The sequence below is a fragment of the Carassius auratus genome, chromosome 28, assembly GCF_003368295.1.
Source record: "Carassius auratus strain Wakin chromosome 28, ASM336829v1, whole genome shotgun sequence".
NCBI lineage: Eukaryota > Metazoa > Chordata > Actinopteri > Cypriniformes > Cyprinidae > Carassius > Carassius auratus.
In genome coordinates, this window is record NC_039270.1 from 23,618,818 (window position 1) to 23,643,115 (window position 24,298).

The 24,298-nt window shown below is 36.8% G+C and overlaps 1 protein-coding gene and 1 long non-coding RNA gene across 2 annotated transcripts; both read left to right on the top strand.

Moving 5' to 3' along the window:
* Positions 1-2,539: 2,539 nt before the first annotated feature.
* Positions 2,540-7,749, top strand: LOC113047261 (uncharacterized). Its single transcript, XR_003276228.1, has 3 exons — positions 2,540-2,701; positions 6,819-6,924; positions 7,476-7,749. It is a non-coding gene; the product is annotated as an uncharacterized LOC113047261 (long non-coding RNA).
* A 5,738-nt stretch (positions 7,750-13,487) lies between these two features.
* LOC113047262 (serine/threonine-protein kinase BRSK2-like) lies at positions 13,488-22,930 on the top strand. Its single transcript, XM_026208617.1, has 12 exons — positions 13,488-14,803; positions 16,937-17,031; positions 17,406-17,491; positions 17,659-17,799; positions 18,773-18,889; positions 18,971-19,004; positions 19,122-19,190; positions 19,389-19,535; positions 20,060-20,091; positions 20,673-20,837; positions 21,075-21,172; positions 22,715-22,930. Exons 1-12 carry the CDS (start codon positions 14,716-14,718, stop codon positions 22,882-22,884), a joined length of 1,242 nt encoding a protein of 413 aa, XP_026064402.1. The 5' UTR covers positions 13,488-14,715; the 3' UTR covers positions 22,885-22,930.
* Positions 22,931-24,298: the final 1,368 nt, after the last annotated feature.

Genomic DNA, 24,298 nt, shown 5'->3' on the forward strand with positions numbered 1-24,298 from the left:
TAGTCTAATAACAGAGAGAATAGCATTGTATGCTTGTGCATTGGGTCGTTTCTCCTCCCTCAAGACTCATGGAGAAGGAGGCTACTTGATGCGCGTTCAACTTCCTGTTCAAAAATATTCATTTTGTTTTCCAGGTAAATCTCACCAGATCTTTCCGGACTGCAGACCCAGGTAAAGTAATTGCTTGACATTTCATGCTAATGTAATTAGCTGCACTTTAGCTCCTTGGCAGCAGTGTATATGCATATGGATGTGGGTAGATTTTTTAGAAAACAGGACGTTCTTGTCTGAAGGTCTCCTTTAAATACCTCCGTCATTTCCAGATGCGCGCGCTGCTTTCAGTCATTTGTTCCTACAGCTTTAATCGCGTAACATCTTGAGTTAGACAGTCGGGTATTTTTTTTTGATCATTATAATTCAAGGAACAATAAAAAAAAAAACAATACGTTGCAATGCTTAACTTTTTAAATAACAGTTGAGGAGGTGTGTTGATGAAGAGATCCGTAAAAGTTTCAGATCTTTAGAAAGTAACCACTGCTTTTGTTGCAGTTAAGTATCCACATGCTCTCGGACACAATCGGATAGGCAGCAAGGCTAATACAAAGATAGGTACATTTACGAATTTTTATTTAATGATAAAGCCATTTTAGCCTTGATATAATAATAATTTTGTTTATTTAGAGAACATAAACAATAAAAGAGGAAAAAGTGTAATAAAAATACTAAACACTAAAAATAAACTGCAGCAATAAAAAGGTTAAATAAATATGATAAATATTTCAAATAAAACTGTAAAACTGGCATTTAGGATACTTTAGGATACGTTTCGTCCCGCGGAATTTCAGTGTATTATTATTGTATCCAACTGTAATTTGGACTTTTTTTAATTTAAATTAACCAACTGTGAAGTGATTAGACATTTAAAGTTTCTGATCTGATTTATAGTCTATGTGAAGGGGTAAAACTGTTTGAACAGATGAGGGGTGGGTAAGTAATGAAAGACTCTTATCTGCCGTCGAATAACAGTATGTTGTATCTTGTTTTTTATTCAGTTTTCTCTCGAAAACCTAAATGTAAACAGGTTACTATATTAAAACCTATATCAAATCACCACTATTTTGAATATTGATTCAAATGTGTCCCCCTTTCTGGCATCAAAACTCTTAAAAGCCAAATGGATTTGCTTGATTTAGCTTAGTCAGGCTGGTCTGATCACCATATACAGTAGCTGAGAGTTGGAATATTAGTTCATATTGAAACTTTATTCATATAGAAATAGCTTATTGCATTTTAATTAGTGCTGTAAAACGATTAATGCAATTAAAAATCCAAAATTTGAATAAAAAAGTTTTTGTTTACACAATAAAGCCTATGTGTGTGTAGTGTATATTTATTTTGTATATATATAAAGATATATATTTTATTTTGAAAATATGTTTAATTACATCATATTTATATTCATATAAATATATTTAATAGAAAATGTTATATTTTCTTATACATGCATGTGTGTGTATTTATATATACATAATAAATATACACAGTATACACACACACACACACACACACACACACACACACACACACATATACTGTGTAAACAAAAACTTATTTTGGACGCAATTAATCGCGATTAATCATTTGACGGCACTAATTTTAATGATCTCCTATATGACATCCATTTAGAGGGATGCGATAGTGAATGTAGTGCACAATTCACAATAAAAATTAAGTTTAAAGGTAAAGTTATAAAGGCAGAGGAAAGTTGTCAAATGTGTTCATTTTTATGTTTTCATTTAACCATTTTACATTTATTCATATATCTCGATTTTACACTTACATTTAGTCATTTTGCAGATGCTTTTATCCAAGTGGCTTACATTTAGGGATTACATAAAGAGAGATTCAAACAGACACAGGAAGTGCTTGTAATACCAAGTTTCAGGTATTGTTCAAATAAGTACAAACTAGAAAGGAAACGAATAAAGGAATAAGGGAAGGATTTTTTAAAATCTCGTATTTATTCCAGTGTACTAGTGCCTATATTCATTTAAATCTTTAAGAAACAATAAAATAAGAAAGGAAATTATTTGCAATTTAAATGAGAAATTTAAATGAGATGAAAATAAATATGATTAATAAAGAAAGAAATAGTGTAAATTGGTGCACGTCATGAAAACATGTTGCCATTAGTGGGCGCCCGTGCACAGTACGTGATATCACACAAGAAAGTAGTGCAGCTTTTCTGTGTGTGGAAGCAAGTTAAGTTTCTCTGCATACTTTCCATTGGCTCAGCACACTTCATTACACACTGTTGCTTTAGGTGCAGAAAAAAAGCACAATAATTTGCTTTTTCCATATTAAGTACCATTCTTTCAAAAGTTTTTTTTTTTTTTTTAGTTTTTTTTTTAATTTGTTTTGCTGAATAAAGTTGAACCAGATCACTGTTTGATCTCTTGCTCATATACATATGTGCCTTCTCACGTTCCCCCCTCCTTCCTCCCCCGTGTACTATGTACACTACCCCTCCCTCTGGCCAACTCTAACTCTCCATTCTCTCTTTTTCTCTTGCACATGCAACCACAGGAGCGCACGGATCACACCAACACCACAGAATCATGTCTGACTCAGAGACTGCAGCTCCTGCCGAGACCCCTGTCCCAGCACCCTGTGTGGCCATCAAGGCAGATCTAGACAAATGGTAAGTGACTGGATGGTGTATGGTCCATAAAACCGGTCCATTGCAACTCTGTATAGACCGAATTAAAATGTATTAAATTCTCATACTCCAAAATGTGGATTTATTTCCACATAGATTTATTATAGGCTAATTCTTAATTAGTTAATATTGGTGATATTCAATAGAATTATGATACGCAGTGTTAATAGTGCATCGTGATGGCGATCCAAAATGGAGGGAAGAAAGGACCTTGTGGCGAATATGAGGTGGAAGGTTCGCGCAAAGGGATCCAGTGTTTTTAATAAGATGTAACTTAATTAAGCTTAGTGAGTTTTGTAAATGGTTTGATTGGTTTCAGTTTGATGCGAGTTGGCAGCAGCAGTGGGGCCGCTCATTAAGAGCATTCTGGGGTTTTTCTTCAACTTCAGTTCTTCCTCACGGCTGATTGGCTGTTGGGAATGTGTCTACGTCATGCTTTTCCTCCTGCTCGTCCTGCCATCCCTGATTTCCCCTCTCGGTCTTCGCCATTTCTGTCCCTGCAGTTTCCCTGGCCTCGCTTTTCACGTTTGAGTTTTGACCACTTAAATGAGAGCAAAGCACTGATATTTACAGGTGAACCTTTTCTCCGGTTTTCCCTGCCCTCCCACTAATGGGTTTTGCTGGATTTATATCCTGCAAATGAAGGAGATTGTGAACAGTGATGAACATTCATGCAGTATGCATACGCTGTCCTTCCTCCTATGTAGGGTTTCATTGTGTTCCCTCTCTCTTGACCACTGACACCAGCCATTGCTCAAGCTGTATTTTGACCCTAGTCCCCACAACAGCCTAAAAAATGTAGACTGGCTGCTTTTGGTGTTTGTAGTGTCGACAGGCCTGGGCAGCATGAGAAAGGAGATAAGGTTGCACATACGCTGACCTTTGGTGTGCAAGGACTAGATAGGGAAAGGGTGTGTGAGGGTGAGAATTTGGTTGAATACTGTGTCACCGTTTCATCTGAAGCAATGGCCATCACAGTCACCTTCATTTACAGCAGTGCTTCTCAACTCCAGTCTTTGAGACCCACTTCCCAAGATATTTCAGATGTCCCTGTTCAACACACCAAAAAGCTGATGAGATGAATCAGGTGTTTTAATTAGAGAGACATCTAAAACATTCTGGTATGTGGGACACTGCTTTAGCAGATATAAAACCAACAAAATCCACTGTAATCCAAAATGGATTTAAGGGGGGGCAGTGAAAAATGGAGAAAAGATGCATCTGTAAACATTAATAGTTTCCTCTCACATGAGCAGTCACCGCTCAAAATCACAAATCGAGACTGGGACGCTGCAGGGACAGACACAGTGAAGACTGATGGGAGAATGGCAGAACTGTTAACAGTTAAATGATGTAAGCAGGTCAGTTTCTCATTGACCTTTATGTGACCATTTTGACCAGCAACTTGCATGTGTTGCTGACTAGCTGAATGTTTAACTTTACAGAAGGCGACCTCAAGTAACGTACACCACATTGGTAATTATAGTGCCCTCGTACATGGTAATGCATACGTGTGTGTGTGTGTGTGGTGTGTGTCATTCATTAAACAGTGTGACATACTATTGACTGGATCACTTTATACCTGGTCTAAGCATGTCACAGTGGCCATTTTGTCAGTTTTTTTGTCATGTTAGTCCACAAAGGGCATTCATTCATCATGTCTGGGCTTTAAACCCAGAATAAGATTAACCCCACAATCTAGCAGTTATTCACTAGGAGAATACATATACATACATACACATACAATACATATGCCTGCTTATTGTGGTACAGTGTACAATTTCTGACCTTATGACCTTGAGATGTTCTCCATTTTGTATGGTTTCAAAGTCTGTGACTGAACATCAGCCTCAAAGTTAACGCACCGCCATTGGGTCCTATAAACTGTCCTTTCAAGAATGTAAAAAGAATGTAAATGTAAATCACACTTAATCTTTTACACTTTAAGCTGATTTTTCCCTCTCATTTGTGTTAGCATGCCTGCTCTTGTAGCGGTTGGAATGCATTGTTCTAGTTTTGTAGAAGCCCCCCTCAGGGTAAACAGTGTTACTTGATCTATCAATAAACAAAAGCATCTGCTTTATCAGCATAAGATTGCTTTTTTACAGGAGCTCCATGTGGAAATAAATCAATTCCATATGGATTCAGTATTTATTAGATTCCAGTTGAATTATTCTTTGGGTCAAGTAAAATTATTTCCTATTTGTTGTGTTTATGATCCGAGCACTCCTGAGCCGTGCCCTTTTTCCTTTTGCATTATATATGGGATGACTGGCCATCATGTGAATTATTCAGTCTTCATTTTGGGATACTTTTTGGTATCAGTCTAATTTTACACCTCCAAGACTGACAGATTTCAATATTTGACTGGTAATAAATATGGTTTGGTTCATTTAATGCACATTTGTAACACATTTTAAGATTAATTTATCTATAGTTCACGACAAAAAAAATGAAAATTCAGTCATTGTTTACTCACACTCATGTCATTACAAACCATTTATTCTGCAGAACACATATGTGACTCTGGAAATTTTAGGTATTTCTTTTATGCCAAAAATCATTAGGACATTAAGTAAAGATCATGCTCCATGAAGATATTTTGTACATTTCCTACTGTCAATATATAAAAACAAATTTTTTCAATTAGTAATATGGATTGCTAGGAACAAATTTTGGACAACTTTAAAGATGATTTTCTCAATATGTACATTTTTTTTTCTCCTGAGGTTCCAGATTTTCAAATAGTTATATCAAATATTGTCCTATAATAACAAACCATAAATACATGGAAAGCTAATTTATTCAGCTTTCAGATGATGACTGGTTTTGTGTTCCATGGTCACAAAGGAAGAATGTTGGTAACCAAACATTGGACAAAAAAATATTTTATATTCCACAAAAGAAAGAAATTCATACAATTTAGTGGACAAGGTGTGAGTGAGTAAATGATGAACTATCCATAGCACTAGCTTTTAAAATGTGCTTTTGCCACCAATTTGACACCACAGATATAGTGTTTCAACATTTGTCTCCCAAATCAAAAGGTCTTTAAACACACCCATGCTCTGGTTCATATGACACAGTTTTACAGAAATTCATCAGCTTTTGAAAACAAACTAACTTTTAAATGGACCATTCTTCGAGCCCAAAAGAGGGTGGTTTTCCAGTTGACTAGAAATGGTTTTGTGATCTCTAATCATTGGTTGTTGAGGATAAACACATAATCTGACCCTGATTGTTTTGTTTGTCAGTTAGTCTTGTGCTTCACAATGGTCCATTCTCCCTTTGTATGTCTTCTCTCTGAATCTAGTATTAGTATTAAAATGGCTGCCTATGAAGAGGAAATGCCCTTGGCTCGTGAAATCCCCTCGTACATCCTCACACCAACATCACGTGGCTCATCTGAACCAGTCTGCATATGGCGCTTTATATTTAAATCGACCAGCTGTGTGTTACATCACCGCTCTCTGAGAAAAGACAGAAAGCGAGGAAGAGCATGCTTATGTCAGCATGCGAGATGCAGCAGATGATCTGTGGGGGAGGGAGAGACTAAAATCATTTTCTCTCCGGGGGAGGGGCTCTTTTCCTCATAAGTCACGACATCTCCCTCTTTTAGCAGGAGGCATGTCTCTTTTCCATTACCTGCTTGCTTTGTCACGTGGCTCTATCTTTCACTGGTTCAGCTGGATTATCCACCTCCCTCTCTTTGCATCTCTTTCCCCCTTTACTCTGTCATTCCTACCCTTGTTTTCGCTCCATCACTCTAATGCAGTGTGTCAGTGTCTGCCGTTGTTTGGTGTGGAGAGGCTCAGATAATCTCACTCTTACAAATGCATACATACTGTCTCATTCAGTCGCAGCAGAATCCAGCCTCTCATGAGTGCACATTTTCTATGACTTTGCGGAAACAAAAGACACAATCAAAGTTATGTAATTTCTTTATAGTGTGTGATACAGAACCTTGATGCTTGATCATGAAGTCTTGCATGCTTCAGAGGGACAAATCTGAATTTTTGTGTTGTATTTGTGATATGTTGATTTGAATCAGCGTGTGTGTGTGTGCCGACGTAATGAGCGTGTTTCCTGTGTGCTACAGTGTAAAGGAGAATGGCGAGGAAGCGTGTAAGGAGCTAATGGAGGCGTTTGCTGCCTGTGTGAAGAGCAATGCTGAGGCATCATGATGAGCTCAACATGCAGGAAAAGTAAAGCACATTCACTTGCTTCATTTCCCTTTACTTGATCAGATGAGTATTTTATTTATGTCAGATCAGCAGATATATTATGCTTTCTTTTTTTAATGTGAATATGGCTGACTGATCAGTATTTCAATTTATTTGGGAATGGTCTAATTAAGGATGCACAGATCTAAATATATATATATATATATATATATATATATATATATATATATATATATATATATTAACAACATATATATAAACAACAATATGTGTTAACTTGAGAATTATTTTAGATTATTTTAGATCAAATTAATTTTAGTGTAGTCAACCTTTTTTTTTTTTAATTCAGTGTTACTTCATTACTAACTAATTCACTCCACAAATGTTTATGTTGTTGTATCAAGTGAAAGTATGTCAACTGGAAACAAATATTTCATATTCTTAATATTACCATTTTATTGGTTATTAATTTAATCTTAAGCACATTTGTTCTGCTCTGTTTTATGATTGCCCTCATAATTTTTCATCTTCATTTGAAATGTATGATTCTCTGTATTTCTGTTTGTTTTTAGCGTTTTACTGCACTGAGTCCTCCACCTTCCCAGCATTCCCTGCAGCTCATGGCACTGGACTAAATGATGGGGTTTGGCAGCAGAGACCATATTTGTGTTTCTTCCCTTCTCTACCCCCTGTGAAGCTTAAACAGATTCCTCCAAGCACCAACCTCCCCTCCCCTCCCCGTTCGTGGCTGATTGTATTGATCTGACCTGTAGACAGTTTGAGAGTTGATGTAAATGATGTGTCTCAGATGCTTTCAAAAATGGAATAAAGATTTTAAAAATGGTTCGATATTTCTAACTGACTTTGTTTGACAATGTTTGTTTTCGTACTTAGGTAAACCTCTAAAAACAGCTTTCATTAACTTTCTTAGCAGATCCTGTCTTGACTTCCAATGAGTCCCTGTGGTTTTATTTATAAAGAAGTCCAAAACTTTGAGATGGATGCAGTAAACTGGACTGTAGACAAGGATTATGTAGGCTTCTGTAATGGGTTTAGGTGAACTAAAGTAGGAGATTAAGCTTTCCAGTGTCACTAATACTCTAAACTCCTCACTTTGACTCTTTAAGAGGCACACAAATACACCCACCCAAATCCCCAAATGCACTTATCTCATCAGTCAATCAATCAGATCTTATGCTCATTCATGAGCTGATCTATAAGCAAAGCTGGAAGTGTGAAGACTTGTTCTATAACCAAGACTAAAAATCCCCAGGGGTTGTACTACGCTCAAACATGCTGGTTTGGTGTAAATTAAACAGTACAAAACAAGAAATTCAAGCTAATTATCAAAGCAAAAGTCTTGTCACACCAATTTTACCGCTTGCATAAGCAGAGACAATTTTGGGTGATGTCTCCATGAATCACTGCTCAAATGTGATCAGATCAAGCAACCATCTCAACCAATATCAGAGCAGTAGGCTGGGAAATATTGGATAAGGATTGAGGTTTGTGAACCACTGGGGGTTCATGAGTTGATGAAAAGCTAGTCATTAAATAAATCATAAAAATATAAAATTATGACATTTCAGAATAAAGTAAAGAATATTTTAGAATAGCTAATTCGAATTTTTTTATGTGAAAAATAAATAAAACGAATTACCTTTTTTTTTTTACAACCTAAATGCGTGATTTGTTACAATTATACTTACCCGACATTACCACATTTCCAGCCAACATCCTTCTGCCTCCTCCATGCTGAAGAGAGATTTCGGTTGTCATAAGACTTCAAGAAAATAAAGGGAGGACGGTGTGCTCCTGCTTGAAGCTCTGCCAGACAGGTAAGAGTAGGGGATAACTTTAGAAAACGTTTCAAAATGCACCTATAAAGGTCACTGAATGTGTTTAACCTTGAAAACATCACGTGAGGGACGATATGAAAATGTTGAGAGTTGGATATCCAGGTGAATCTGCAGGAATCACATCTGTCTGCTGATCTCTGTCAAAAAAACACAATTAGAAACCCTGAACTGTGTCAGCAGACGTGTAATCTTGTAATGACTGAACACAGCATAGGTACTTTAACAGTTCATGCCTCACATGTAAAATATAGTATAATATGACTCTAGAGCAACGCCTCCTGTTGTCTACAACTGCCAGATACAGATTGGAATCAAAGATACTCCCAGTACTTCGCTATGCCTAATGTTTTGGTGAGATTAAGAAATAATACCCCAACATAAATTGTTATTTAATAGATTGTTCAGTAACTTCTTGCTTGTAGAACACGCCCCATGTGTTTGTCTCTGCCCCCTTGTGTTCAAACATTACACTGCAGGGATGGTGCTAGGTAAAAAGTGCATTTATACATTTTCTTTTCTTTTCTGCTCTAGCTTGCTCCCTAATCTAACTTTCTAATAAACCTGACAGTGAAAATTGTTGGATCTCTGACGAATTGTGTTCCTTTAAGTCACTTTGGTTACTGTTTTTTTCAATCTTTACTTGTCTGAAACCTGACAAGTACACTAATTCTCGGCCTTTGACTCATTTTTCAATTTCATAAAACACTTTTTGCAAAACACAATCCTCTGTAATATTTTTTTCACTTGCTTACATTTTCAAAACTTTACATCTTTTTTGGACACACAAATGCAAGAATTGCAAACACAAAATGCAAAATGCCTCACATCTTTTACAAAATGAAGCACTGCATTAAAAATATGACAAACACATCTCAAAAGCAAACATTTGCAAACACCTTTCCCATAATATTACAGTTTTTTTTTCAATTTCTAAATGACAGTGAGCACAACTGGAGCTACATGTGCAAAACTCGAACTACAGTCTGCACTGTACACTGCACTGCACAGTTCACATCACCTGCAAAACTGATTCCAAGCAACACAACTCTTAACACATGGCTCAGTGCAGCCAAACACTACACACAACCCTCACTGAGACTCTCACACACACTGTCACTCAGAACACACTGAGAGGAAAAACACTAGCATCAAACACCAGTACAGAAAATACAAGCTTTTCATCTTTACAGTTTCAGTGACTTCATACAAAGTCATATTTTCTTCAAAGAAAATAGGGGACATTCTTTCACATGAATTATTTACATTTTTAGAACATAATTCTTTAAGGTAAATGAAAATGAGCAGTTTGCTTCAATAGTCTGCAGTAAATTTACAGTAATTACAACAATTACAGTAATGAGAAAAAAAAAGGTTGAAACTAAAAGTTCATACTGTAATTCGAACAAATAATAGAGGGTCTAACCCTGAAAATGCAATCAGCAGTATTTGAAATCTCTTCTGTTTTGAATGTGTGCTTCACAGTTTTGACAGCAGTGTGTTAGCATTTGAACAAAGTGCTGTAAATCCACAGGTTGTGGTTAAAGTCATGGGATAAGTGTGTAAAGTGTGTAGAGTTTTGAAAACCGTGTTCAAGCTATGAAAGACGAACTAGAGTTTGGTCCACATGAACTGCTGCTGTGCAGACTGTAGTTAGAGTTTTGCACATGTGACTCCAGTTGTGCTCACTGTCGTTTACCAATCGAAGAAAACTGTAACTCCTGTTAGATTTGTGTGTTACATAGAGAAATATGTTGTGTTTTGCAAAAAGTATTTTACGGAATTGAAAACGGAGTCAAAGGCCGAGAATGAGAGTATGGTTCTGCAGATTTGGTGTGTGGTTCTGCTGTTTGAGTGTCAGCTTTCAGAAAGTGTGTACGTTCATGTTTCATGTTTCATTTATTTCAGGAATATATGGCCTCTCGGCCCATAGTTCCACAAATGTCATGACATGGCAGATAATCTCTTTTTCGTTCCTTGATATATATACAGTGCTAACCGCCATGCATTCTCAGAATCACAAATACTTGGCACATCTTTGCAGACATCACCCACAAGGACAAGTTCACTAAAATATTTCTTGCGTAAATCTCTATACAAAGGACAAACATACAAAAAGTGCATCTCATCTTCAATCACAGAAATATTTGTTAAATTACAATAATGACAGATTCTTTCTGCAACTGGTGTATTACTCCATCTACCCGTTTCTATAGCTAACTGATGGCTTGAACATCTGAACAAGAATAATGATCGTACCAGTTGCCTATTATACACAGACGTAATGTAGCTCTCTTGTATTAACAAAGACTTGCATTGTGAGTATATGTTTAGTTTGTTATTTTCTAAAACTGATGCATACCATGCCTCATGTGCTTTTTCTTTCAATCTTTGATTTAGAACAGCTGTAAATGTTCTTATATCACCTACACTTTGAGCCTCCCAAGTAGCTAAAAAGCCATAAAAATTCAATAATACTCTAATATTCGTAACCCAAGTTTTTCTACCTACTTTATCTAATTCTAAAAGCATATTGTAGCATTTTCTTGGATAGCGATGATCAGGCATTGACACTAATTTTATCCAATACATAATACATCTTTTCATATAGGAGGTCGACAATGCAAATCTTCCCAGGTCACCCAAAACCGCTACATTACTTACACTTGTGCTGACACACAAAAGTTTTTTACAAAAAGACACTTGAACATTCTCAATACATTCAACTGGTTCGAAGCCCCATATTTCACAACCATAATACAGTATAGGTGCAACCATGCGATCAAACAAAAACAGAGCTTGCGTGTAGCTAATTTTTTGTTTACGGATAAACTTTAGCAAGGAAAACATTGCTTTCTTGCCTTGGCTTGCTAAATGCTGACGGGTTTTCCACCATGACAATTTTGGTGTAAACCACATACCAAGATACTTGTAACAATTAACTACTTCTATCTGTTCTTCAGCAAAATACCATTTTTCATTTTTGTTCAAATGTCCCCCTCTTCTAAAGACCATAATTTTTGTTTTACTCAAGTTCACTCTCATACCATAGAACTTACAGAATTTTTCCAACTGTTCAATCTGTCTCTGTAACCCTCCAATTGTATCTGCTACAGTGGCCATATCATCAGCATACAACAATGTTTGCACTTCTGTCATCATTTCAATCTGAATACCTTTACAATTTTCCTTTAGCATTGTTATGTATTCATTTAGAAAAAGAACAAACAAAAAAGGGCTCACCGTGCAACCCTGTCTCACCCCAATGGTACAATCAAAATATTCTGTTAAACCTTCATTTCCTTTCACACATGACTTAAGTTTGGAATACATAGATTTTAATACATTAAATACTTTCCCACCAATACCATTCTTAATGAGAATAAAATACAAAAGAGTATGTTGAACACTATCGAAAGCTTTAGAAAAATCAATAAATATACAATACATCTTTCCTTTTTGCTTTGTAATATATTTCTGAACCATTGACTGTAAAATAAAAATATTATCTATTGTGGAATAACCAGACCTGTATCCTGCTTGTTCTTCAAAGAGTATATTATTCATTTCTGCATAGTGCACTAACCTCGTATTCAGGATCTTTGTAAAAATTTTACCTAGTACGTTAAGCAGTGAGATTCCTCTATAGTTCTCCACATCATTTTTATCACCATTCTTATATAGAGGACAAATCACAGCTTCACACCAGGACTCTGGGAAATCTCCTGTTTCTAATATTTTGTTATATAAAGAAAGCATTATGGGACATAGCGTATGTAGAGCTACTTTTATCATTTCAATTATAATACCATCCGGTCCAGGGGCTTTTCCATTACTCATTGACATAATAGCTTTAAAGACCTCATTATACATAATATTACTGTCCAAAATTTCATCTCGATTAAAAACTGTAGTATCATGATTGTTTACACAGTCTGTAACAAAGATTTCAAAATCAACATCTAAGTTACATTTTGACTCCGATAACAACTGCATAAAATATTCTAACCACTTAGAGTGTTCAATGTTATTAGATTGTTTGCTGGCCCCTCTAAAGCTCTTAATTTTCTTCCACAATTGTTGTGTTTTCATGTCACCCTGCAACATATTACCTAAGGTATTGTAATTGTACTGTTTTTTCTTTCTATCACATAATTTTTTAAATATACTTCTCTCAACAATATAACTCTTCAGATTTCTCTCATTACTTATTCTTCTAAAGAGATTTAGTGCAGTATATTTAGCATATTTCTGGCATGAACAATCTTCGTCCCACCATTGTGGTTGGTTCCTTTTAAGTGTGTAAAGATTCTGTGTAAGCAGTTGAAAAAAACTGTAATATTATGGCAAAAGGGTTTGCAAATGTTTCTTTTGAGATGTGTTTGTGATATTTTGAATGCAGTGCTTCATTTGTGCTTCATAAAAATCTGCTAAATGCATACATGGAAATGTAAAAAGACTGAAAACTACTATGCAAAAACCCAACTAGTCCCATCAAAGATGGATATTCCTGCAAGCCTGTGACTGCTTTTTTTTCTTCTCTTCCCCCCTAAAAACTACAATCTAGCCTAGATGGGACAGCTAGTCCATAAATATTATGATAACACGATCTGAAAATATGTACAGTATTCATCAAACAATGGACAGATGCTGCACAATGACAATAATGGGTTCAATAATAATGTGAGGGGCGGACGTGGGGTGGGGTGGGGGGCTATGACGAGCATGTTCAGTGGGAATCTTGTGAGGGAGGGGACGCAAGCAGCGCGGAACCCGGATGCTGATGCTGCTCGTGTCGGATGGGGAGAAGCAATACAGGGAGAGTTCGAGCTAAAAACCAGAGAAAGGCCCACTGACAGAGGGACTGCTATCCTCGCGGTCACAAGGCAAGGGAAGCGAACGGATTAAAGCCAGGCGGCTCGAGAGGATGACTCCGCGCGCGGTATCCGAGGCGACGGGAGGAGAGCGCGAGGAGATGCTGTGATGCGCTGCACATAGCCAGCGCGAGGGAGGGTGGAGGAGGCTCCTGCGATAGTTAAAGATGCTCGCGGTTTGACCAGGAATGTGTTCCGTGCGAATAAAGCCGGGGATTTCTGCGCAAACACTATAGCGCAATGCACTCCTGGATTAACTGACGGATTCATGTGACGGAAGACGCAGAGGCTTTCTTCCCCGAAAGGGTGGCTGTTTTCTCCCGTGCAGTTCTCCCGTATTTCCGGATGTGAGGCCTGGAAGATACCGTAGTTTATATCAGGCACGGGACGCTCATACGCTGCATCCAAACATTAATTAAATCAAAACGAAACATTTTGAAGAGTTAGTGACAAAAGAAAGAGACTTAGAATAATAGGCGTAAGGTGTTACAAACCGGATGCGCGAAATGTGGCCAAGTTTTTAATTAATAAATACATCAATTGCAGTTTGACAATAACGGGAGGCTACATGAATATTTATTTTAAAGATGAAAAACCGGCGAAAATAAACCGATGACTGAACCAGGCTACCAAATACTCCTGTTAGGCTATCTTTATCTGTCCTCAGTATTCATAATCATTGTGCTGTCGTCCGCAGCTATTATCTGATCTAGTCATAGTGTCTTCTCGTACCCTCAACCTTCTTCCAGCAGCAGCTGCAAACACAGGCCGTGTGGATCGCAATAGCTGCTACAGTTTGGCGTGTAGGCTCGGCTGGACACGCATTTCTCTGTTCACTTTTGATATTTTCTGACGGAACATGTTACCGATCCGTTTCCACGAAGTTTAAGGAGTCCCGGCAGATGTTTGGGAGTAGGCCACGGCACTGACAGCACGCCTCAGCATCCCTGTGTCATCGCTCACCGTCTGTGATGTCTGCACGGCGGAGCTGTTGCGTGAGCAGGACAGACGCCAGTGGATACATTGTGAGAATACACTGATCACCCCCTTTATATCGTGACACAAAACCGCGGTCGAACGAAATGTCCAGTAAGGAGGTGTCTGGGAGTCAGGCAGCTCAGTACGTCGGGCCCTACCGACTGGAGAAGACGCTGGGGAAGGGCCAGACAGGTACGAGCAGTTCCTCTTTGGTTAATGCATTGGAATCAATTCTGCTCTACTTCGCGCGACTCATTATATTAGTAGCCTAATCTATTGAAAGGCTGGTTCGTTCGGCAATAAGCAAAGCGGTTAACGTGGCTGCTTCAGCTGATGAAATGTAATGAGGCAAGCAAGCAAGCGACAGTAAGGGCAGTGTTTGATGAAGGAAGATTATTTCATCCTTCTGGCGTTTTGTTTTCGAGTCATGAGTGGCAGTGATTCATTCGTGCTGTTTTGAAGCTTGAATGCTTTAAAAAAAAAAAATTATATTTATGTTACTAGTACTTGTATTTGTTGTCTAATAGTGACCGTTAGTTGCATTTCTAACGTTCATTAGATGCTAGTACTTTTCCTAGGCATATCTATTTAATTATTTAAGGTTGCTAGTAGACTACTCTTTTGCTATCCCATTAGAGACAGATCACTGTTACTTGGATCTGTGGTTCAACTTGTCACTTTCCACCTTAGCTGGAACCTGTTAAGGTTTTACAAGTAACTGTTCAATAGGTTCTTACCAGTTACCTTTCCAATAGTTATATCTATTCTCACAGTTTTATTTGATATCATGAAAACTAGTAACTACACTGTAAAAAATAAGTGTAATTTTAACTGTAAAATTTTGTAAAAACGCTACGGAAAAAAACTGATAATAGGTTAACAGTAAGTTCCCGTACTATATACAGGGAAGAACTGTAAAAGATCTAACAAAGCATTTAATGTAAATTTACAGTAAAATTCTGTTAATTATACAGCTTTTAGAAGTAAAAAAAGAACAAATCAATGTATAATTTACAGTCTAAAACTGTAAACTGATATTCCCAGAATTCCCTGCGTGACACTCCACGTTTGAAAGTATTTTGTTTAAATAATCATGTTTTTAAATAGTTCTTGTTATCAGTTATGTACATTTGAGCTTTATGTTACATCTTCTGTTGCTTAATGAAAGTTTTTTGCATTATTTAAGTATCACGTGTGTTACCATGATGGTGTTTTGTGTTTCCATAAATGTGCACCTTCTATATGTTAATATATACTTCTGCTTGTGGTGAAGCTACTTGTGATGAGCTTTGATACTTCATGTGGCTTTCTCTTATACAGTACCATCTTTATTATTATGGTGGTTGTCAGTATTTTCAAGGTACAAATCAGATTTAATTTTGTGTGTTGTTGAATTTACTGGTTTATATTCACATTTTCTTGTTTGTAAATTACAGCTTTATATTGTAAAATTAACAGTTTTTGACGTAAATGTGTTTACAGTTTTCTGTATTTTTACAAAATTATTCTGGCAACCACAGCTGCCAAAAAGTTTTTGTAAAAACAACAAGAAATTTTTTACAGTGTACCCAAACTGTTATACCTTTCTTTTTTCACTAGATACTGTTTTTTTTTTAGGTTGTACATGTTGTAGGTAATGAGTAGTCCGCCACTTTAGTTCAATTACACAAGTAACAACTTAAATACAAACGAGGTAGTGTCTAATCATAAAGTACTAGGAGATCTTGAATTGGTACTAACTTAAAATTTGCTTACAAATTGCAGTTTGTTACCAGTAAGAAACAGGTAAAGCAACAAATGAGAATCTGTATTATAGTGTAAAGTAAAATGTAAAATAATTCCTGTCACTATTAGATTGCTAGTAGCCTAATTAACAAATGTACTAGTCATGTAAACCTAGATACTAGTTAGTTTTAAGGTATAATAATGGCTTGCAACCATTCTGTTCTGAATGCAAAGGCCACTAAGATCGTGTTTGTCAGTATATTGTTGGCTAAATAGGATATGAATGTTCACAAGAATGATATAGATCTACATACATTAAGAAGTAGATGCTTTATGAGACTGTCTATGAGCAGTATGTACTGGCGTTTTTATGTTATTTTTTTGGAGTGTGCATAAGTCAGTAGTGTTTTTGGTAGTGCAGCTTTTTTCAGGTGTAATGGTCTGTAAATGGGAATTGATTACCTAAAATTGTGCTGTCTGAATGTCGCAGACAGATGCTGTCTGCTTTTCAGTTTTAACAAGCGCATCTCATCTGGATTTGAATGTTGTCCACTTTTAAAATGCACCTGTGAAGAATGACCATCTGTGTTCCTCCTGCAGGTCTGGTGAAGTTAGGAATTCACTGTATCACAGGACAGAAGGTGGCCATAAAGATAGTTAACAGAGAAAAGCTATCCGAGTCTGTTCTTATGAAAGTAAGTTTTGTGCACTATGAATTTACAATGCAAATGTCTAAAAGTTCTAGTTTTTCTCAGTCGCCTCCTGCTTATGTAGCATTTTCTCATTTACAGTAAGTAGTAGCACAGAAGCTGCATAACTCCAACTGCTTTATTAACCACAGTCTTTGCTGCATATGCCCTAATGTTCTGTGCTAAAGAAATGCAAGACTCTTCCTGCTAAGCCATTTTTGTCCGTGTCTACTGTTGATTGTCAGACTCTTGTTAACATATTGACTATATTAGTTCTAATTGAAAGTGATCGTCTTTGCTTGGTTATTTCCTTCATCAAAGTTGTTCCTTTTTCCTATTCAACTCTCATTCAATGTTCCTCGCTCTCCCTGTTTCTGCAGGTGGAGAGAGAGATAGCTATTCTTAAACTAATAGAGCACCCTCATGTCCTAAAACTGTATGATGTGTACGAGAATAACAAATATCTGTAAGTACTGCTCTGTTTCTCCACACATCTGAAGCATGTCTGGCCTTGTCTCGTCTTGTCTACTAGACTTATCACATCCTGCATTCTCTGGAGGTGTGATGTGTGTACCATTTCATGTGCATCTATCTCTGTGCATTTGTGTCATAAATGTCTTTCTTTTTCTCTAGGTATCTAGTGCTGGAACATGTATCTGGTGGGGAGCTGTTTGACTACCTGGTAAAGAAAGGCAGATTGACCCCTAAAGAGGCTAGAAAATTCTTCAGACAAATCATATCTGCTCTGGACTTCTGTCACAGTCACTCTATATGGTAGATGTCTCTTTTTACCTTTTTTTATTTAATGTGCGGAACACACAGATTCTTTAACAGGCACATTTTCTCATAATATTTGCGCATAATCAGCATTCTATAGATTATGTGAATGTGAGTGCGGATGAAAACTTGCGGATAAGTTATGAACCCCAAGCTGACTTGCATTTTATCCAAATATGGGTCATTCTATATGTACTCAGGAACTCTACCATACATAGATTTGGGGTCAGCACATTGTTTTTTTTTTATTATAGGAAATTAATCATTCTATTCAGTAAGGGTGCATTCAATTGTTCAAAAGGCATTTATAATGTTATACAATGTGTCTACTTCAAATAAATGCTGTTCTTTTGAACTTTCTTTTCATCAAAGTATCCTGAAGAATATATAATGGTTAACACAAATATATTAACCAGCACAACTGTCTTTAACATTGATTAGAAATATTTCTTGGTCAGTAAATCATCTTATTAGAATGATTTCTGAAGGTCACGTGACACTGAAGACTGGAATAAAGATGATGAAAATTCAGATTTGACATCATTGGAATAAATTACATTTTAGAACAGATTATAATAGAAAACAATTTCATTTGAAATAATGTTTCTCAATATTACTGTTTATACTGTATTCTTGATCGAATAAATGCAGCCATGGTGAGCATGTTAAGAGACTTCTTTCAAAATTATTTAAGAAATCTTACCAACCCCAAACTGTTACCAACCCCCAACTTTAACGGGAGTGATGATAGATAAAAAAAAAAAAGAAAGTTAAGCATTTGTAATTGTGTTACAAAACTTGTGATTTATTTGATTTATTCTTGTTGCATGTTCTGCTGGGTATGCATTATGCAACGCAAAAATAGGTTATTCTCACTGTCTAAAATAATTATGGTTTCCTATACTTACGGAAAAATATTACAGTATACAAAAATATATTACAATGCTGTCATTAAATTGTTTTTTTTCAGCCACAGAGATCTCAAGCCTGAAAACCTCCTGCTGGATGAGAAGAATAATATCAGGATTGCTGACTTTGGCATGGCCTCCCTACAGGTTGGGGACAGTCTGCTGGAGACCAGCTGTGGGTCAGTAGTTTTGTCTTTTTGCGCTTTTAATACTGTATTAATGAAGATGAAATATTAATGCTCTATGTTATGTATCTGCAGATCACCCCATTATGCATGTCCTGAGGTCATCAGGGTAAGGACAAAGCTCTTAGAGCAAAAGCACCATATGTTTTAACGTATAAGTCTCACAGATTCATATTATACAATCAGCCAGTGCTTATCTGTACTTAGTGTTTTTTTCGATTCACAGGGAGAGAAATATGACGGACGTCGGGCAGATGTGTGGAGCTGTGGGGTTATTCTCTTTGCTCTGTTGGTGGTAAGAAGCTTGCTGCATCTTATTTGTGTCATTTCTGACATTTCCACCCACCTTTAATACCTTCCTTGCATGCCTTTTTTATTTAATGAAAAAAAGTGAATGGCTGGAAAATATGTGTTTTATGTCTTAAGTTTTATGCCATTGACTGTGGGCATGTTGCAGACTTGATGCTCTCAGTTGTAACATCTCACCTCACAGGGAGCGTTGCCCTTTGACCATGATAACCTGCGTCAGCTGTTGGAGAAGGTGAAGAGTGGGGTATTTCACATGCCTCACTTCATTCCTCCAGACTGCCAGGCTCTCCTCCGTGGCATGATTGAGGTCAACCCTGAGAAACGCTTCACGGTATGCAACACTTCTTTTTATATAGAAATTGTCTGCACACTACTATTCACAGTGTTCAAAGGGGTTTTTAAGAGGCTGCATTTATTTGATCAATAATACAGTGAAAACAGTTATATTGTGAAATAATATCACGATTTCAAATAATTGTTACCTATCCAAATATATTTTAGAATGTTTTTTATTGAAAATTGTATTACTCCAGTCTTCAGTGTTGTATGATCTTTCAAAAATCATTCTTATATGCAGATTTGGTGTTTAAAGAAACATTTCTTATTATGTTAAGAATAGTTACAGTTGTACTAAATATTACTATTAAATATAAATATTTTTGTAGAACCTGTGGTAACCTTTTAATTTAAAAGACCGTCATTTAAAATAAAAGTTAACGGTATACGTCATAAATTAATTTAAAACATCTTAACTGTCACTCTTATAAATTTAATGCATCCTTGCTGAATAAAACTATAAACTTACTGTATTGCCAAGGAATGCTAATGATAATTCTTGTGTTTTTCTTTTCTCAGTTGGAAGAAATACAAAAGCACCCTTGGTATCAGTAAGTATCATGTGAGGTACCTTGAAAAGTTCAAAAAAGAAAACTGTTCACTGACTGTCATGCCATGTCAACACAAAAGGAGAATTTGAAAACTATTTGAGCAGCATTTTTTCTTACATCAACAGTTTATAGTATGTCTGTCAAACTCCAAAAAGCCTATCATGATTGTTTTTTGCAACAATCAGACTGAATGTTCATTTTGAAGAAAAATCTTGCCGTCCTGTCTAGAGTTCAGCCAAATATCATCATTTACATCATCAAATGTCACAAGTATCTTGACCTTCTCATGATCAAATGTCATTAACATAGAGGTTTGTGTCATACGTATAAGGAGAAATAACTTGAGTCTGCTCTTCACACAAAGCTCTCATATGTCAACTGAAGATCTAGAATATAGCCTATGCATCATAAGAACCACGTTTATGTCACTGTGGTCACTGCGCAGTGCAAAAAATTTACTGCCTTGGTTACACGGAACTATTCCAATAAAAGTGGATTTTATTTTATGTTGTTGCATGTAATGCCCACAATGTGCACTCCACATTGACTTGCCTGTGCGTCTGTGTGTCGTCCTGTCTCAGAGGGGGCAGGAACGAGCCGTGTCCAGAGCAGCCAGCCCCGAGGCGTGTGTGTGTGAAGAGGATTCTGTCTCTTACAGATCTGGACCCTGATGTTCTGGAGAGCATGCACTCCCTGGGCTGCTTCAGAGACCGTGTCAAGCTCACCAGAGACCTGCAGTGTGAAGAGTGAGTCTGAACTTCAACACATCTCAGCCTGTAATTCAGAAAAGAATAATGCACAAACTCAAGATTTCAAGGAGATGATCTGATGGTTCACTCAAAAAAAAAAAAAAGATATTACTCATTCCACTCCTGTATGCCTACTTTCTTCTGTGAAACCCAAGAGAAGATATTTTGAAGAACGCTTCTGTCAATACAATGAAAGTCAGTTTGGTTTTCTGACTTGCAACTCTCCCTTCCCAGAGAAAACCAGGAAAAGTTGATCTACTATCTTCTGTTGGACAGAAAGGAGCGCTACCCTAGTTATGAAGATGAACATCTTCCACCCAGAAATGATATTGGTGAGTGAGCTTTGCAGTTCAGGCCTGTGTGTGTTGCTGTCATGTTCAACACCATGAGAATAGCAGGTAACCTAGAAAGCACGCTGGTGCTTTAGGCCTGAAAGTAAGCCAGTTTTATTTAAAGGCTCTAAGGCAAACATCAGTGATTTGTTAATGTAACATATTGAGGGCTTGTTCCCAAAATAAACAGATCAAGACAAGACTAGGACTAGAAAGACACTTCAAGGTGGAGGATCATCATCATTAGGAGGTTGACAGGGAAGTCGTAGCATGTGGTTGTTAGGGCAGGTGCTGCAGGCTGGATCAGAAAGGGACTTCCTAATGTATACAGAACAAAAAGTTCTGTAAAAAGTAAAAAAAAGTCAAAAGTTGTCCATCTGCCATTGATGCCAACATGATTTTTGACATTTCTATTTACTTTCATACATTTTGTTAATAAAGAGGCTTATTGTTTGTATGGTGTGTCTCTCCCTGGTAGGGCTACACAATTAATAATAATAAAAAAAAATAATAATCAAAATAATTCACTTAAAAAAAAAGAAAGAAATCAAAGCATTGCTTATAATGTTCTCTGAGAAAAGCAACACTTTTATACATTTATGTAAATGTAAACATTACAAGCATTTTTCCACGAAAACAAAAGCTTGAGGGTTTAACATGTGAAAGTAAAGAAATTAGGATGGAAATATATTACCAAAGAAATACAGTGAAATAATTACTACAGTCTTTAAAAATAAGCTAGTAACAAACAATGATATAAATAATAAAAATAATACTATTATTCACATTGAAAATGATCCAAAAAAAACAAAAGTATGAATGTAAAGTCGACTGATAGATTATTAGCTGAAGCTGACTAAAGAGATTTGAGTTGCCTTTAAGTTTCAGGTACAATGTGAAAATTAAGAGAAAAGATTTTTTATTGGATTTTTTTTTCACTCAGTACACTTTTTTTTACTGAAATAATTATTTTTCTGGCTATTTAGATGAGTTTGGGACAATCTGGAGAAAAGCTTATAATTTTGTAGTTTTTGCACACTTTTTTCAGTGTAATTTTTAGTCCCTTTTTCTTCAAAATTTAAGCTGCAATGAACTGTGAGATAGTCAGTGTTATTGTATCACAGTGCACATCTGAAAATTTGAGAAATAATTGCAATCAGATTTTTGGACTTAAATGTGCAACCCTATTATGTTAGTCCATCATTTCACTGTCATGCCATGATTCGTCTCTCATAATGCACATGTTGTATTCAGGTACAATTTACCCTGTTGCTTAGAAGCATTCCGTCTCTCATTAAGACATTGAAAAGGACTTCTTTTTCAGCTTCTATGCTAATTTCCCTTCAAACATTGTAATACAGATAATCTGTGCTGCATTGCAGTTGTATATTTTATATATAGTTATATAGTATATATATAAAACAAACCTTAGATTCCATCATGGATATAGTAAGGTTTGTAATGTGAATTGTTCATGAATAGCACACAGTAGATGTTTGTGTTACAGTGGCTGTGTGTGTGTTGTTGTGGTTGTGTGATCAGATCCTCCCCGTAAGCGGGTGGACTCGCCCATGTTGACCCGTCATGGGCGCTGTCGGCCGGAGAGAAAGAGTCTGGAGGTACTGAGTGTGACAGAGCAGGGCTCTCCAACACCTCCCCGCAGAGCACTGGATACCTCTGCACATAGCCAGAGGTACATGCCAACTGTTTGATAACTTTGTATTAACCTTCATCTGAAAGTCAAGCATGATGTACCACATGTGTCCTCTGTTGAACTTCAAGTGCCTTTCAGATACAATACTGGGTAAATTCACTGATGACTTGCACAAATTTGGTGTGATAGGCCTATTTTGGCACCATTTTTTTTTACTATTACAGTAAATATTGCAACTTTAACCATGCGCTCTTGTGCATTTATATATTTTTTTTAATATGTAAGCTAGACTCATAATAGATGGAACTTATTCCCCCCAAAAGCTGTTTGCCTCTCATAATTTATTTAAAAAGAAATGTTTGTATGCATGTTCTATTTATGCATTATTCATGGCAGCAGTGAAAAGGAATTTTACAATGGATGGTACTGTCACACTCTCCCGCTAGAAGGGAATGAAGAAATGCTGGAGATAATAATCCGAAATAGAGAAAGGAAACCAAGGAGACATCCAACAAGTAGAACTGACAAAACAAAACTGAAAGGACTAGGAATTTAAACACATGACAACTGGGAAAACACAGGTGCATGGAATGACTAATTAAAGGGAACACAGTATACATGGGGAGGGAAAAACACAACAAAATGAGTCTGGGGCGTGACATAACTCCCCCTCCCGGAAGGCGCATCCCATGCTGTAACAATTCTATCAGGGAGGGATGAGCGGGCAGACAGAGTCCATGGTGGAGCCGACGGAGGGAGGAGCATGGAGGAGGAGTGGCTGCCGACCATGGTGACGGAGCAGGTGGAGGAGGAGCCCAAGGCGGAGACAGATAGCCAACAAGCTAGGGGGATGCCTAGGTTCAGGGGGCCCAGGTTGAGGAAAAAAGGGGGTAGTTCAATCTCCAGTTCAGACTCCCAGTCTATTAGATCCACCTCCCGGTTTTGGTACCAACACGCTCCATAATAAATACTAGCAAGTTAAAACATTCTTGATCTCAGACAATTTTTTTGCAGTATCTAAGTGAAAGCTAATGAAACAAATTTAAGAAATTGAAATCAATGTATGTGTTATGTTTAGGCACATAGAGCTTCAGGAAAATCTGCAACAGCAAGTATTATCTTATTTTCTTTCATGTTGTTTTTCGATCACGTCAAAGCAAAATGACAGCTGTGATTAAGGTAAATTGCTAAAACACCCAAAAAAACGTTTTAATCTTCCCACAGAGTGCGCTGCTAGCTAGCACAACACAGCACCTGGACTCTTGTGAATGCCAAACATTGCTGGCCCCGTCTCTCATAGTCAAAATGAACTTGTGGTTGTGGCATACCATGTAAATATTCCTAATTCATCAAATAAATGACCGAAGGATCAAAAAAAATATATATCCAGAACACAGAGCAGAAAATACAGATGAACAGCAGTATAAGTTGGTGCTAGTGAATCCTAGTGATTCCCTACTAAGACTTGTACT